Below are 13,372 nucleotides of genomic sequence, written 5' to 3'. Positions count from 1 at the left end.
GCACACTACTCCAGAATCCATAAAGGATTAGTGGTGAATTAGTATAGTGAAATATGAAAGTAGACAATTACAAACTCCGTTTTAACCTATCCCCTGGTGATTAGGAATTCCTAGTCTGAATTTTAAGCAGTGAAATGGGCAAATGTGTTCCAATTCAATCTCAGAGGCAAGCTGGTTTCTTCTTACACAGAAATGAAGTAATGGCAATTGCTGGTCATTCAAATCAAGATTTTATTTCAACACAAAAACAATACATAAAACATAATATATTAAGAAGGCACACACCCTCTATATGGAAAACACACTGCAAAATACTTAAATTAAAAAACAACTTAAAATAAATTAAAACATGGGAAGTAAAAAAGTATTAATCATAACCAGCTTTTTACTGGGAAATTATCAAAAGAACGTGTTAAAACTATTTAAGACTAAAATATTTTACACCAAAGCTTCACTAATATTTTACATCACTACCTTTTTTGGTTCATTTACAAGAAAGGTCTTGCATAAAGAAGTTTCTGTATCCTGAGAACTCCTCAATAATAGAGGAAGTACATTATTTGGGAGGCAAAACACGGTTTACTTCCAGGGAAAGCGTCAGGGAGATAAATTCACATGGTCACAGTTGTGGACACAGAAGAAAGGGGTGAGCGGAGAGACTAGCTCTGCCAATCTTCAGTTCAAATTGTGCAATCTAGGTTAAGACGACATACACAATGGACCCCCAAAACAGAATAACTGATCAACTAGTAGGCACAAAATTAAGCCTCATGAGATTTGTGCATAGCACAAAAGGGAAACGAATCCACCCGTCCTGCGTAAAGGCCACATATAAACTAGCACATCTAACTCACGGACTAGATTAAAAAAAAAAAAACATCTGAATAGGCAAAGTCTGAAAGAAACCAGAACATTTTCACTCTTAAGCCACAGAAGTGGGCTGAAGGATTCAAAACTTGAATACAGAAAACATTGACTGAGAAGCTTGCAATCTTGGTAGTACTAAAACTGCACAAGTTCGCTCAGTGGCCCAGCAGATTGGGGTCATAATGCCTACTCCCCCCATTTTGAAATTTAACCGGGGTCCCCCCAAAAGACCTGATTTTAGGGTTCAGTGGCGAAGTTAGCCATGGCACTTGGGGGATTTGGACACACTACACCCATTCTCTTGTGAAATACTGGCATAATGGATCGCAGCTTTCCGCTAACCCCAATCAATACAAGTGGAACCTAAGGGAGGGACCTGTAAACAAAATTCTTCTACCAGCGCATGGATAAAATAATGAAGTTTAACAATCGGAGAACTGTAGCAAAAAGGCTGACCTACTCCTGTGCTCATCCATGGTTTGTCAAATATCTCCAAGCACCGGGGGGGAGGGGAATAAATATACAAATAAATAATGCAAACATTTCAAGTGCCTGGGCAGAGCTCACTGAAGAAAACGTGCTCTGGAGTTGAAGGAAAACCATGCTAGACAGAATCGGCCATGTTGCTGGTGCTACCTTGTACTGTTCTGACAGTGTAGTGTGACCCGCCCCCAACCACCATGATCGGTTATATAAGGTTGGTAGGAAATTGCCCACTGACTGCCAAGTTCTAGAGGTTGGTGGATGAAGTCAGCTAAACTATACAATATGTGCAGTGCTGCAACCCAGATGGGAGCTAGTCCTCCCCATGTACTATGAACGGTCCAACAATAGTGAGGCTGCGGTCCCCGACACTACATTCACCAATAGCTTATGGCAAGAACCATAGATTTGCTTGATGGTATGAGATGGATCAATTAGGGAAAGACAAACCTGTTCATTATGGAACACCCACTGCCAGAGGCCACCACAGACGTCACCACTGGTCGCAAAATCACCATGGAGCGACCAGTCAATTAAAGATCCACCTTGGATAGAAGGTGGTGAAAGATTGTCTGGCCAACGACACACGTACAACGGTGTACACATGTTCCAGCTAAAGACCTCCAGTAACAGGAGTAATACTTGGGTGTCCCAGAACTATTGGAAAACTATGGCTAAATGACAATTTTGCATCTTAAACAATGCAAACATGGTTTGCTCAATCGAAAAGGTTTAGCAAATTCGGTTACTTTCATACTGAAGACCCCACCCCTGAAGGTGCGCCTGTGTAGATTCCTTCTTGGCTCGAGTTGTAGGGACCCCACTGCCTGTCAATCCATGTGCAGACATTTCTTCTGGGGTCTGTTTGCCCCTTTCCGTCACAATCTGCTCCTGTTTAAAAACAGCCACTTGAGCTACCCCCGTAAGGTTCCATTTATTCCAGCCTTGCTTGCATGGCAAACAATAAAAAATTTAAAATGTTAATAATACTCATTAAACAAGCTCATGTCTAACCCAGTTTGATCATTTCTACGCATTAGATCATGGTGGATCAATAGGTGGGAAAAGGGAGAGGAAATTGATTAGAGGCACTACAAGACAGACATTGTTCAGCAAGCACAGAATGGCAAGTACATGTCAACCCCCCCCCCCCCCCCCAATTGTTTAGAAGTGTCCAGGCCAATCATTCATAACATGGCTCTTTAAACGTCCAAAGGCACTCCACTCTTTCCAAGGGACATTTCAAAGCAAGTGTGCAGAACCCCAGTTTATCAGGACTGACCCAAAGCACACGTTGCTCTACCCCATTGCAACAGTCCAGCACCCGGTCTTTTCCATGATCAGGAACAGCAGCCGGCACGAGACGGAAACGGTCCATATGCAGATACAGGCAACCGGATGAGCTGGAGATACACTAACTTGACCCTTCCCAACCCGACACAAGTCCTGGTCACATTAGTCTTCTGGGAAGGAGATGCGGCTGAAGATGGGGAGCCGGCGGCCAGCCCCCTCACACCCTGGAGACTCGGAGCCACTGCAGCTGCTGCTGCCCCCAGAGCTGCTGTACCCATCCTGCTCCTGGTCAGACAGCGAATCCCGGGATGGGGTCCGGCAGAGCTGCAGTGGAAGGCTGGGGAAAGAGAATGCATTCCGGCCTTTGAGGGTCCGTAGAAGGTCTCCAGGAGCCGTCATATCTGAGCTTCGAGAGGCTGAGAAGAAGGACGAAGAGGTGACCGCACTGCTACAACCACCAGGCGCACGCAGCTGGCAACCTGGCTCCTTCCCAGAAAGGGCGGTAGAGGCGTAGAAGCCAGGTGGGCCACCAAGGCGGGAGCACAAGGGGTCTTCGCTACAGGAGGAGAAACCACGCGATTCTGAGAAGACTGGAGAATGCTGCTGGGGACTCTGGGATGTAGACGGTGGTGGAGATGTGGAATTAGAACGGGAGAAATGGAGGGGCTCTTTGAGGTCTAGCAGCTCTGAGAAGGCAGAGGTGGAAGGGCTGCCGGCGTAGCTCACACTCTGGCGCAAGAGAGGCGGTCGAGCACTGCTACTGAAGCGTTGCTCCTCAGCATTGTGGATAAAGTGGCAGCGGGCACCATATGGGCAGAAGCCTATGGTGTGGAAAGTGCGGCAGAGCTCTGTCTTGTACTTGGGGTGGCGGCTGAGCCCACGAAGCTCTTCCGGACCATGGGCAAACTGGCACTTCGCACCATACTTGCAGGTGGCGTTCTCCCGGTAGGTGCGGCACTGCTCAGTCTTGTAGCGGGATGAGAGGCCAGGCGTGGTGGCAGGCAGGCTCAGGCCGGGTGGGGGCATGCAGGTGCTCTCGATCATGCTGACCGATCGGTCCACACGGAACGGAATGCTGTGCAGCAGGCCGCTGCGGGGCAGCTCTGCCTCGCGGCTCCAGTGGTTGTGCAGTGGCCAGAGAGAAGAGTCACTCAGTCGGTCAATGCTGTTGCTACTGCCCACAGTGCGGTCCATGCCAGATAGGGCCGATGGGCAAGCGGAAAGTGCCCGCTGGAAAGTGCTGGCTGTTCCCCGGATGCTCCTGGCCAGCGAGACCGGGTCCTCCAGCATGCTCAGCTTCAGGAAGTCCTGCAGGGAGAAGAGAACACACCGATTAGACGGATGCTTCAAGGTGAATTCGATACAACTTGGGAGGGGTCAATGGCAGACGTTCAAGCACTCAACCCCACTTGGCTGGCAAGTAGGTTTATAGCAAATACTTCAGAACAGTTGCCACATTCAACCACAAAGTGAAACCCTCAACTAAATTAAACCATGCACTGGCCCTGATGCGACCACATCTTCGCCAGTTACCAGCTACCAACCAGCCAAAGCATTATGTGGCCAGCACAGAAAGACAACCCACTCTTTGTTGTGGGGTCAGCACAAGGAGAGCCGAACAGGCTTTATGCATTGATGGACTGCACCCTGGTCACTGTGGAGAGTTGGTCTTTGGAACATACCAATTACTACATTACCGCGCATAGTGGCACCCAGAAGCAGCAGGGTGAGAGCTGCCAGACCGGATACACCCACAAAATACCCTGCACCACATGGAGCAAAGACTTAACTGGTTGCCAATGCGACAGACACATCCTTCCTTAAACTCAGTGCGTTTCATTAGACGGTCCATCTCACTGGAACAACCTCGCCCAGCTCCCTAACACTTTGCTGAACTGGACAACGCATGCAACAAACCCACCAACCCCTGCCCAGTTTCCACAGTGCACAACGGAAAATAAACTCAAACAAGCATTGAAAAAGCTAATGGGCCTTGCATCGGATGCTTTTAAGGCTTTGCCAATGCTTATTTGTAGTGTAAATTGTTTTTGGGTGAATACACGTAACTGGTAGTGTCTAAACTTAAGGCATAATGTGTGTGTTCAGTATAGAAGTACACACTGCACTAATAGTCCTTTGCGTTTCACGGGATGAATTTATTGGCACGCGGTGCATCAGAAATTGTCCCTCTGAGGCAAGCCATTGAGTGAAGTGGGCCGACACTGCCACGTGCGGTTATGTGTGAGAATGACATTACACAGGCAGATAAAGAGGGCGGTGAAATCCCCTACAAGTACATATGCAGAGGATATTAAAAACGAAAATACGTATTTATTTGATCGAGGCCCCCCAGTAAAGCATGCCATGCCAGCCAGGACCCCAAAACTGACATGGTCGTGTTTAATCAATCAGAGCTCTGGGCGTAAAAAAAAACCCTCAAAACAAAGTGCTGACCAAAAGCTTCTATGTTGAATGAGACGTTGACACTGTAGTGAGCTCCCCCGCAGTAGAGCTCCTGGACTCTAACACCAAATACACACTGCCCTCTGCGGCGCTGGGGCACTGAGGCTGTACACACAGCCTCCTTATAGCACCCCAAGCGTAACGTGTAAATCACTTCTGATCAGTTAGTGACTGCACAGCTCCTACCGACTGGAACGAGTTTGGGCAGTCACTTCATTGCCTACATTTTATCACATCTACAAAGAAAAGTGTCAAACGGCCCCGTATTTAAACACAACCGTCAATCATAACAGCCTAAACTCAAACCCCCTTCCTCCATTTCACATTCGCTTCCGGTGTGTAACACCGCACAAGTCTTTCCCTGCCTGCGCGCGAGGCACCTGTGTGTTTGTGTGGGGGGCGGGGGTGGTAACAGTCACACTGCAGCTGCATGTGGTGAACGTCTGCGGAGGAAGCGAGCACGTGCACCCTTTGATGCGAAGTAAGATTGCCCGCTGCTGCTTCCTGTGACGCGCCGGAGCGCTGCAGCGGGTATGAACGCGTTGCTGGCACTCTGACATGGTTGCCATCTTCGGAATGCGGGCTGGTACAGCTGCCACCTCTCGCATGCTAGCTTTATTGGGGAAGGATGCTTGCAGGCGGTGCGTTCCGGAGTGTTGCGGTGGAAGCTTGCACACCGCCGCTAGGGTGCGCAGGAAGGTACAAGACAGGATGAAAAGTCAGCTTACGAAAGTTTGAGTCGCCTCACTATCCCGGAAAGCAAACATAAGCCTGTTTTTTGTTTCTCAATGGTACTTGCACAGCGGTGCTCTGCTGCAAAAGTCTAAGATGCAGCCGGTGTACATCTGAGGGATAAAGGACGTTTCTCCAGTGCGCGCCTTCTTAGTGGAAGACAGATGCTCACACAGCTTGTCCGACGGTCCCACGATGCTTTTTTCCAGTCCAGAGTGGACCTAGCCTGGTACCATGAGGAGCTGGATCAAGGCCGATTTGCCTATGGCTGGGCCCCAAACTGAGGCGACATTGTGAGCAAAAAAACGATGGATTAAACCCATATCTGTGACTGAGGGTGAATGTTTGCATTGTTCGCCATTGTGTCCACAACTTTTTTTCGCTTTAAGTGGCCAAGAGTATGCCCAGACGTGGGTCCCGTGCTCACTGTGCCATGGACTCAAGCTAGACTGGCTGTTGAGGGGTGATGCCACGAAACCGGTTCCAGAATGCTGGGTCCTAGTCCAGGGCAGTTCAAGCTGGACTGTCTATAGGGTAAAGGCTGATTTGCATATCGTTCAGTCCGAACTGGGGTGGCATAGTGAGCAAACGAACAATGGATTTAACCCAGATCTGTGACTGGGGTGAATTTCTACCATAAGTCATCAGCCAACAAAATTCCTTGTACCAGACTATCAATTGCGCGTGCAGTAGCTACAATTGGTGCAGTGGCACTGGAAGGCCGAGGGGCCTACTGAACGCTATTACTCTATTTGAGGTGGAACCACATAACTACGTCAATACCACATACTTGAGAATATTTTATAAGCGGTATGTGGGAGATCTATACAAAAACAAAAAACAGGAGTACCCCGGCTCAATCAGGTCTACGGGCATGTGTGACACTAAAGTGCCCGGAAGAGGAAGTAGTGATTTGCCGGAATAAGCACGGCCACGATATACGGACACGCAAAATGCCAGTCTATATGAACACTTAAAGATTACGAGCAGTAGTTATACTGCCACGATAGTCTTGGATCGCCTGTGAGGCACAAAAACGGCTTTCTGCGCCACCTTCCCCTGCACAACAAGGGTGCACAACAAGGGTACTAGCTGCTTGGGGGGTAGGTGTGCACGGAAATCTAAGCGCCTCACGTACTAGTAGGTTCCAATAGACCGGTTGGCACTAGTGCAAACTGCCTGACAAGAGTCCAACAAAGACCAGAGAGCGGGAAATTCACCCCGCCTTGCAGGGCAGGGGGTAGGAGAAGCCCCTTAAGCTGAGTGCCTGCTGCCTCTTGAGATCACATGGGGCGCCTCACTCATTGGTTACTACGGGCTGTGACGACAGGTGGATGACGAAACTGAACTTGCATCTGAAAGGAACGCAGCCCCGATGTTACATACAGCAAGTAGGAAGCCACAGATATTCGCGTCAGCCCCTATCTCCTTCGTACAAGTTTGTTAGACAAGAAATAATGGGGTACCCGCCACAGCCCAGAAGGAAGTGCTTGCTTTTCGTCTCAGCGCGTAAAGTAATTCAGGACGAGTGGCTGAATGCATAGCGCCATCACTCTGATGGAACAATCGAGAAGAGGATGATGGTGGTGGGGTGAGTTAATTAGACCAAGTGTTAGTTTCCACACGACTACAATTGTCTCCGGACGGAAAAACAAAAGCGAAGATTCTCAGCTAGTGCACAGAGTGTGAAAAAGCGCAGGAAGCGTGACGCAGGCGCTATAGGACTAGAAGAAAATCAGATCGGCCGTGGGCAGGACATTTAAAACCCATTTGTTTTTTTCCTACGCACAAATAGCCAGGATCCCGCCCTCGTTTTTGCAGTTTATTTTCCAACCACACATGCCTAATAAGTACACTAGAACACTGAACACCACCCCACCTCAAAGAGCGCTGCACCTGAAAGCGATAGACATCTCTTGAGATGTAAAGATTATTAAAAGCAGTCCCAGGTGTTTCGTGCAGGGATTTAACCCAATAGAGGGCCATTCAGGGGGGGGGGGGGGGGGAGGGAGGAGAGTATGTAACAGGTTGATAGGCATAGCAAGAAGTGAAAGAGGATATCCTCCAAAGGTGGAAAGTTTACAAAACGCGCAACAAACAAAAAAAAGAAGCAGCTAGAAATATCGAAACAGTGAGATGAGGCTTATAGTGGGCCTGCACAAAACATTTGAATACCGCTAAAGAGTTGCTTAAAGTTTTGTGTAAAGCACAACGAGTGACTGGAGGGGTAGGAGTGGTGCTCACCTTGCACAGGTCCATGTCCAGCTCCAGGAAAGGGCTCAGCATGTCAGAAGGCATGTTCCCGGGGCTCCCTGATCCGAGTGGACCGTCCTGACCTCCTGAAGCAGCTATGCAAAAAAACAATCAGCGTTTGGCTTCACTTGTTGCTTTATGAGACGAGAGGCCTCGGGCTCCGCCTCCTCCTTTGGTGGGAAGCAGCTGATGGGAGAGGCCCCGCCCCGCGGCTGCCGCGGCCCAGCCGCTTCTCAGCATCTTCAAAGCTGAAAGGAAGGGGCGGGGCCTCTTCACAAGGTAGCCACCTCCCCCTGTGCAGGAGGAGTCTAGGGGGGAGAGGCCAGAGTTCTCAGGTCTGTGGGATTCAACAGCTGTTCTGACGCTAAAAAGGCTGGTCTGGTCTCCCAGGTGTCGAGTACTCGCACCTCTTTCGTTTGAAAGGGAGAGTACCAGCATTTCTTAGCACTAATGCAGTACTTTTAATAGAGCAATTAAAATCGGGGAAATGTGGTGGTTCCTAAATTTAAACGGGCATCTTGGGGCGGCAACAGTTTCATCAGTGCCACTGCTAAACTTTGGAACTGCCTTCCTTTTGCACATAGAATCCCAGACTATTCTGCAACATTTCAGGAAGGCCCTTAAAACCTGGTTGTTTTCTAATCAATAGTCTGCCGACCGAGTCTTGCGATCTAACCTCACAGTTGTCAGCGCCAAGAGGCTCCTGGGCATTTGTGTGCTTTGTAAAAACATATCATATCATAATATTGACAGCAGCAAGCGAATACTGTGCAATAACCTGTGCCTAGTTTCTATATTCCGTTTAAAGCAACTTTATGGGTTGGTTACCACAGGTTGGTTGGTCAATTGGCACCAGTGGGACACTCAGGACAGACATGTCTGATGAGGTCTACAGGCTTCTCTGGGGATGCCCAATCTTCCCCAATCGACATGCCCTTCGCTAGCTCTTGCCTCTTTGGCGAGAAAGCAGACTCGGCTCTCAAGCGCTTTTTAGGTTTAAATCTTTTTTTATTGGAATTTATAAACAATCAAACAATGCCACATTGAAACTTCGCTTTATGGTGGGCGACATTTAGCCCTGTACATTTAGCATCTGAACAAAATCAAACAAGCATTGGCATAGCCAATAGGTCTCGCCTTTGGGACCTTATAAGTGTTTAGCCATGCAACAGTTGCATAACTAAACACTTATAAGGTCGCAAAAGCGAGACCTATTGGCTATGCCAAGCGGCCGTGCGGCAGCGAAAGTGAAAGTGATCACGATGCGATCAAACATCAAAGCGGCCGTGAAAATGAAAGTAATCACGGTAAAAGCAGCGCGCGTGCCCGTGCACATGCACTGTAGCTCTAGGCTGGCCTGGTAGCACTTTTTGGAGCCCTCTCAATAAGTCTCGCCAGACCAGCGCATGCGCTGGGTCAGGCGAGACCTAAAAAGGAAAACGCATTGCAGACCCCCCTCCCCCATCCTACATTCACCGTAAGATCTGTGACTGTCATTGTTTAGTGAAGTGATGTTTCCTGTTGGTCCGTGTCCGGGGCAGTAGAGGCCCAAGCCTCAGGCAAGCGTAATAAGCGTAAGTATTTAGGGCAAGTGAGTTCCCGGAATTCAGGTGTAAGTAGTGACAAGACCGGCTGCCACAGTTCCCCAAATGTCGAACCTTTTCCTGATAGTGTGAGGGTTATTTTCTTCATCCTCAATACCTGCCAACCCGTGTGGGTGGGAATCCGGGGAGTTATCCAGTGAGTCAAGATATTTTGAATAGCTGTTTCCAAAGTTATCCTGGTCTGGCGTCCTCTACTGGACTTTAGGGGATACATTAATGGGTTTGGCACCCCCGAAAGCACGTAGGCATGGAATCTAGGCATCTGGGTATCCAGATGTGTGCCGATCTCATCCAGTATCTGAGACCAATACTGTTGTAGGTGTGCGCATTCCCACAGAATATGTACCAGTGTTCCCCACTCTCCACAGCCCCGCCAGCAGTGTGCACTTTGTTTGGACATCGACCCTGTGTATTCACACTGGGGTGTAATACCAATGGGCAGCCACCTTCGTCAAGGTTTCGGTCAACCCCATATTACTCGCTGTGTGTCTTGCTCTATGGTATACTCCCTCCCACTCCTTACTACTCAGTTCCCTTCCTAAGTCTCTCTCCCAGCGAGCGCGACTTGCATTATACGAGTGTTTATGTCGTGTGTTTCACATCATGTAGAGGTCAGAGATTAGCTTCTGGTCTGAGGTCCTAGTTAAAAGCCAATATTCGTAATGTGTAAGATGTCTCTGCGCGTGTGGCCTATTATGTGGTTGTAGTGCCCAGTGCAGGAGTTGTGAATAGCGTAGCCTTTCTGTCTCAGGAATCCCGTAGTCAGATTTGACCAGTGGAAAAGAGAGGAAATACTCCATGTCAAATAGGTGTCCTAAGGCACAGCACTCCGAAGTGCGCCGATGCATAAAGGCAGTCTCAACTACCCCTGGACCAAATTCTGGGTTACTGAAGAGCGGGCTAAGGGGAGAGGGGAAGGTGGTCAGATTGTATTTGATGCTGGCTCCCAAGCCGCTAGCTTTGTCTGTGTTATGTAGGATGCTTACAGATTTGTGGGCCTATGTGGTTTTTTAAGGAAGGGCATCTTTTGAAGAGACGTGCGTGCCACCGCCCGGTCCTGAAATAACCACTGCTTCTCAGATTCGGTGCAGCGCCATTCCACAAAGTGTCTCAGTTGTGCTGCGTAGTAATAAAGCTGGAGATCGGGGATCCCCAGCCCTCCCTCACCAGGCGGCAAGAAGCTAATAGTTTTCTTCATGCGTGGTTTGCGGCCTTGCCAAATAAAGTGCGAAACCTCAGTTTGTAACCAATGGATCAGACCAGAGGGCGGTCGCAGGGGGAGTGTTTGAAACATACACACAATTTTGGGGAGGACCATCGATTTAATTGCAGCTATTCTCCCTAGCCATGAAATGGGATAGTGTTTCCACCTTTGCATATCTGAACGAATCTGTGTATGCAGTTTGCGATAATAAACTGTAACTGTAGCCTGTAATGTGGATGCCAATTGGATTCCCAAATATTAATTCATTCATTCATGAACTTTATTTCGGCCACGAGGGCCATAAAAGCAACAATACATTACAGCAATGCAAGTAAAAAAAGATAAAAGATAAAAAGAAAAAAAACCAAGTCAAAAGGCAGAACACGTTTTAACCACCAAAATGAAATAGAATAGTTAGGTTGAAATATTCGAATAATTAACAATTGGTGGAAAATTTCCTGCGCTGCAACCATACAGCATTTAGAAAACGTGAGACTGCGAAGACAATTGGGGGGTGGGTGTCATATTTTAAAACTCGCAGGGCATTAGCACAGTCTCTGAAGCCAAGATTTCTGCAGATAGGCTTTACCCAGCGTTTCCTATGGGAAAGGTACGTTGGGCAAAAGAAGAACACATGGTTTTCGTCCTCCAGTTTGTAGCCACATGCTGGACATGAAGTTTTTTTGTTAGTGTCCCATCTAGAAGTGAAAGACCTAATTGGTAGGGTGCCCATTCTTAATTGGACATATAACTTCCTAGCAACAGGGGGGAAAATCAAATCCAGAAATAACTCCCTCCCGTAGTTCGGTTTAATCTGAAGAAACTGGGCAGTCAACCTACCTAATTTTGAATTCATGTGCAAGCATGATAAATGAAAATGTCTAAACTGTTCAGCCAAGTTGGTTTTTGAAACAGCCAGACAAGAACTTTCTGGAGTATCCCAGAGTTCCTGGTAGCCAATCTTGGCACAAGTGTCCCTAACATAGATTAACCAGGGAATATTTATATTTTTGATTGTAGGCCAGAGCCCCAAAAATTCATTTCTGTAGGTTTCCAGGTCCGGATTGGACCAAAGTCTCTTCCAATAGTAAACAGGCCGCACAGCCACCACCTCTTCAATGGGGAGCAGACCCAGGTCGAACCTAATAGGGACCAGCGGAGAACTAGAGGGTAGGCTCAACAAATTCCTTATAAAGGAGTTTTCGACCCTTGATAAGCTGTCGATTTTGGAGTGGCCCCAAAGTTCCGCTCCATAGATTGAAGCAGCTCTGGCCTGGGTTTTGAAAATTTCTACCACTGGTGCAGCTGGTTTAAAGACCGAACCTTTGAACAATCTAGCCATACCTCCTGTGGTTTGGGTCAGCTTAAGAGTGGAGTTGAGAACCTGACCTCCCCATCCCAGATCTTCTTGGAGTGTGATCCCCAAGTAACCAAACGTTTTCACCCGTTCAAGGGGGATACCATTCAATACTGGGTTGGGGCGAGTGTGTTTGGGAGGGTTAAGAATCATAAATTTCGTTTTGGCTAAATTGATCTTAAGGCCCCTATCACTGCAAAAGTCTACAAAGCCATCTAAAATACGCTGGATTCCCATGGGGGTGCGTGACAACAACAAGGTGTCGTCGGCAAACATTAGGGCTGGTACCTTGCCCGAGGCCAGCCTAGGGACATCAGTATCTTTTATGGCTAGGAGATGTTTTATGAGCCCATTAATATATAGGCAGAACAACGTGGGCGCTAGCACACATCCTTGTTGGACTCCTCGATTGACAAGGAAGCGTTCGGAGAGTTCGCCATGCTTTCCACATCTAACCTGGGCGAAATTGCCCTTGTGAAGACTCTTCAAAACATCTAGGAGATAGGTGGGAACATTAAGCATTTGCAGGACTGCCCAGAGCTTTTCTCTCGGGACCAGATCAAATGCTGATCTTAGATCAACGAAAATGAGGTAGAGGCTGCCACCCTCCACACTCACAGACTTCCAGTATATGACCTGGAGACGGAAGATCTGGTCGAGGGTTGAAATACCCTTCCTGAAGCCAGCCTGTAAAGTGCTTAAAATGTTATTTTCTTCTTCCCAAGCCTGTAGTCTGTCCAAGATTATACGCACGAATAGCTTTTGGGTCGTGTCAATTAGGCTTATCGGGCGATAATTCGAGGGCTGTAAAGGACAGCCTTTTTTGTGAATTGGCACTATCTCAGCGCCTCGCCAGGTTACTGGTGGTTCTGCGCCGAGTAAGATGGAATTGAACAGGACACATAAATATGGTGCCCATATCATGGGTTCAGACCTGAAAAGGTCACCTGGGATTTTGTCCAAACCCGGCGCTTTGTTAGGTATGAGCATGCGGATGGCATTTTCAACCTCTTTGATCTTAATTGTTTGGGTATACTCAGCACAACAAGCTATGTTAGGGAGAGGATCAGTTAAAAAGGGTGGGTCACAGTTCGTTACAGAATATAAACCCCCAAA

At 48.0% G+C, this 13,372-nt stretch overlaps 1 protein-coding gene across 1 annotated transcript; it reads right to left on the bottom strand.

The window, feature by feature from the left end:
• Window positions 1-211: 211 nt before the first annotated feature.
• LOC146797782 (mRNA decay activator protein ZFP36L1-like) lies at window positions 212-8,223 on the bottom strand. Its single transcript, XM_085624969.1, has 2 exons — window positions 8,083-8,223; window positions 212-3,951 (listed from the first exon to the last, which is right to left on the bottom strand). Exons 1-2 carry the CDS (start codon window positions 8,134-8,136, stop codon window positions 2,806-2,808), a joined length of 1,200 nt encoding a protein of 399 aa, XP_085481095.1. The 5' UTR covers window positions 8,137-8,223; the 3' UTR covers window positions 212-2,805.
• Window positions 8,224-13,372: the final 5,149 nt, after the last annotated feature.

This window comes from Triturus cristatus, chromosome 9, assembly GCF_964204655.1.
Source record: "Triturus cristatus chromosome 9, aTriCri1.1, whole genome shotgun sequence".
NCBI lineage: Eukaryota > Metazoa > Chordata > Amphibia > Caudata > Salamandridae > Triturus > Triturus cristatus.
This window is presented reverse-complemented; position numbering and strand designations above follow the sequence as displayed.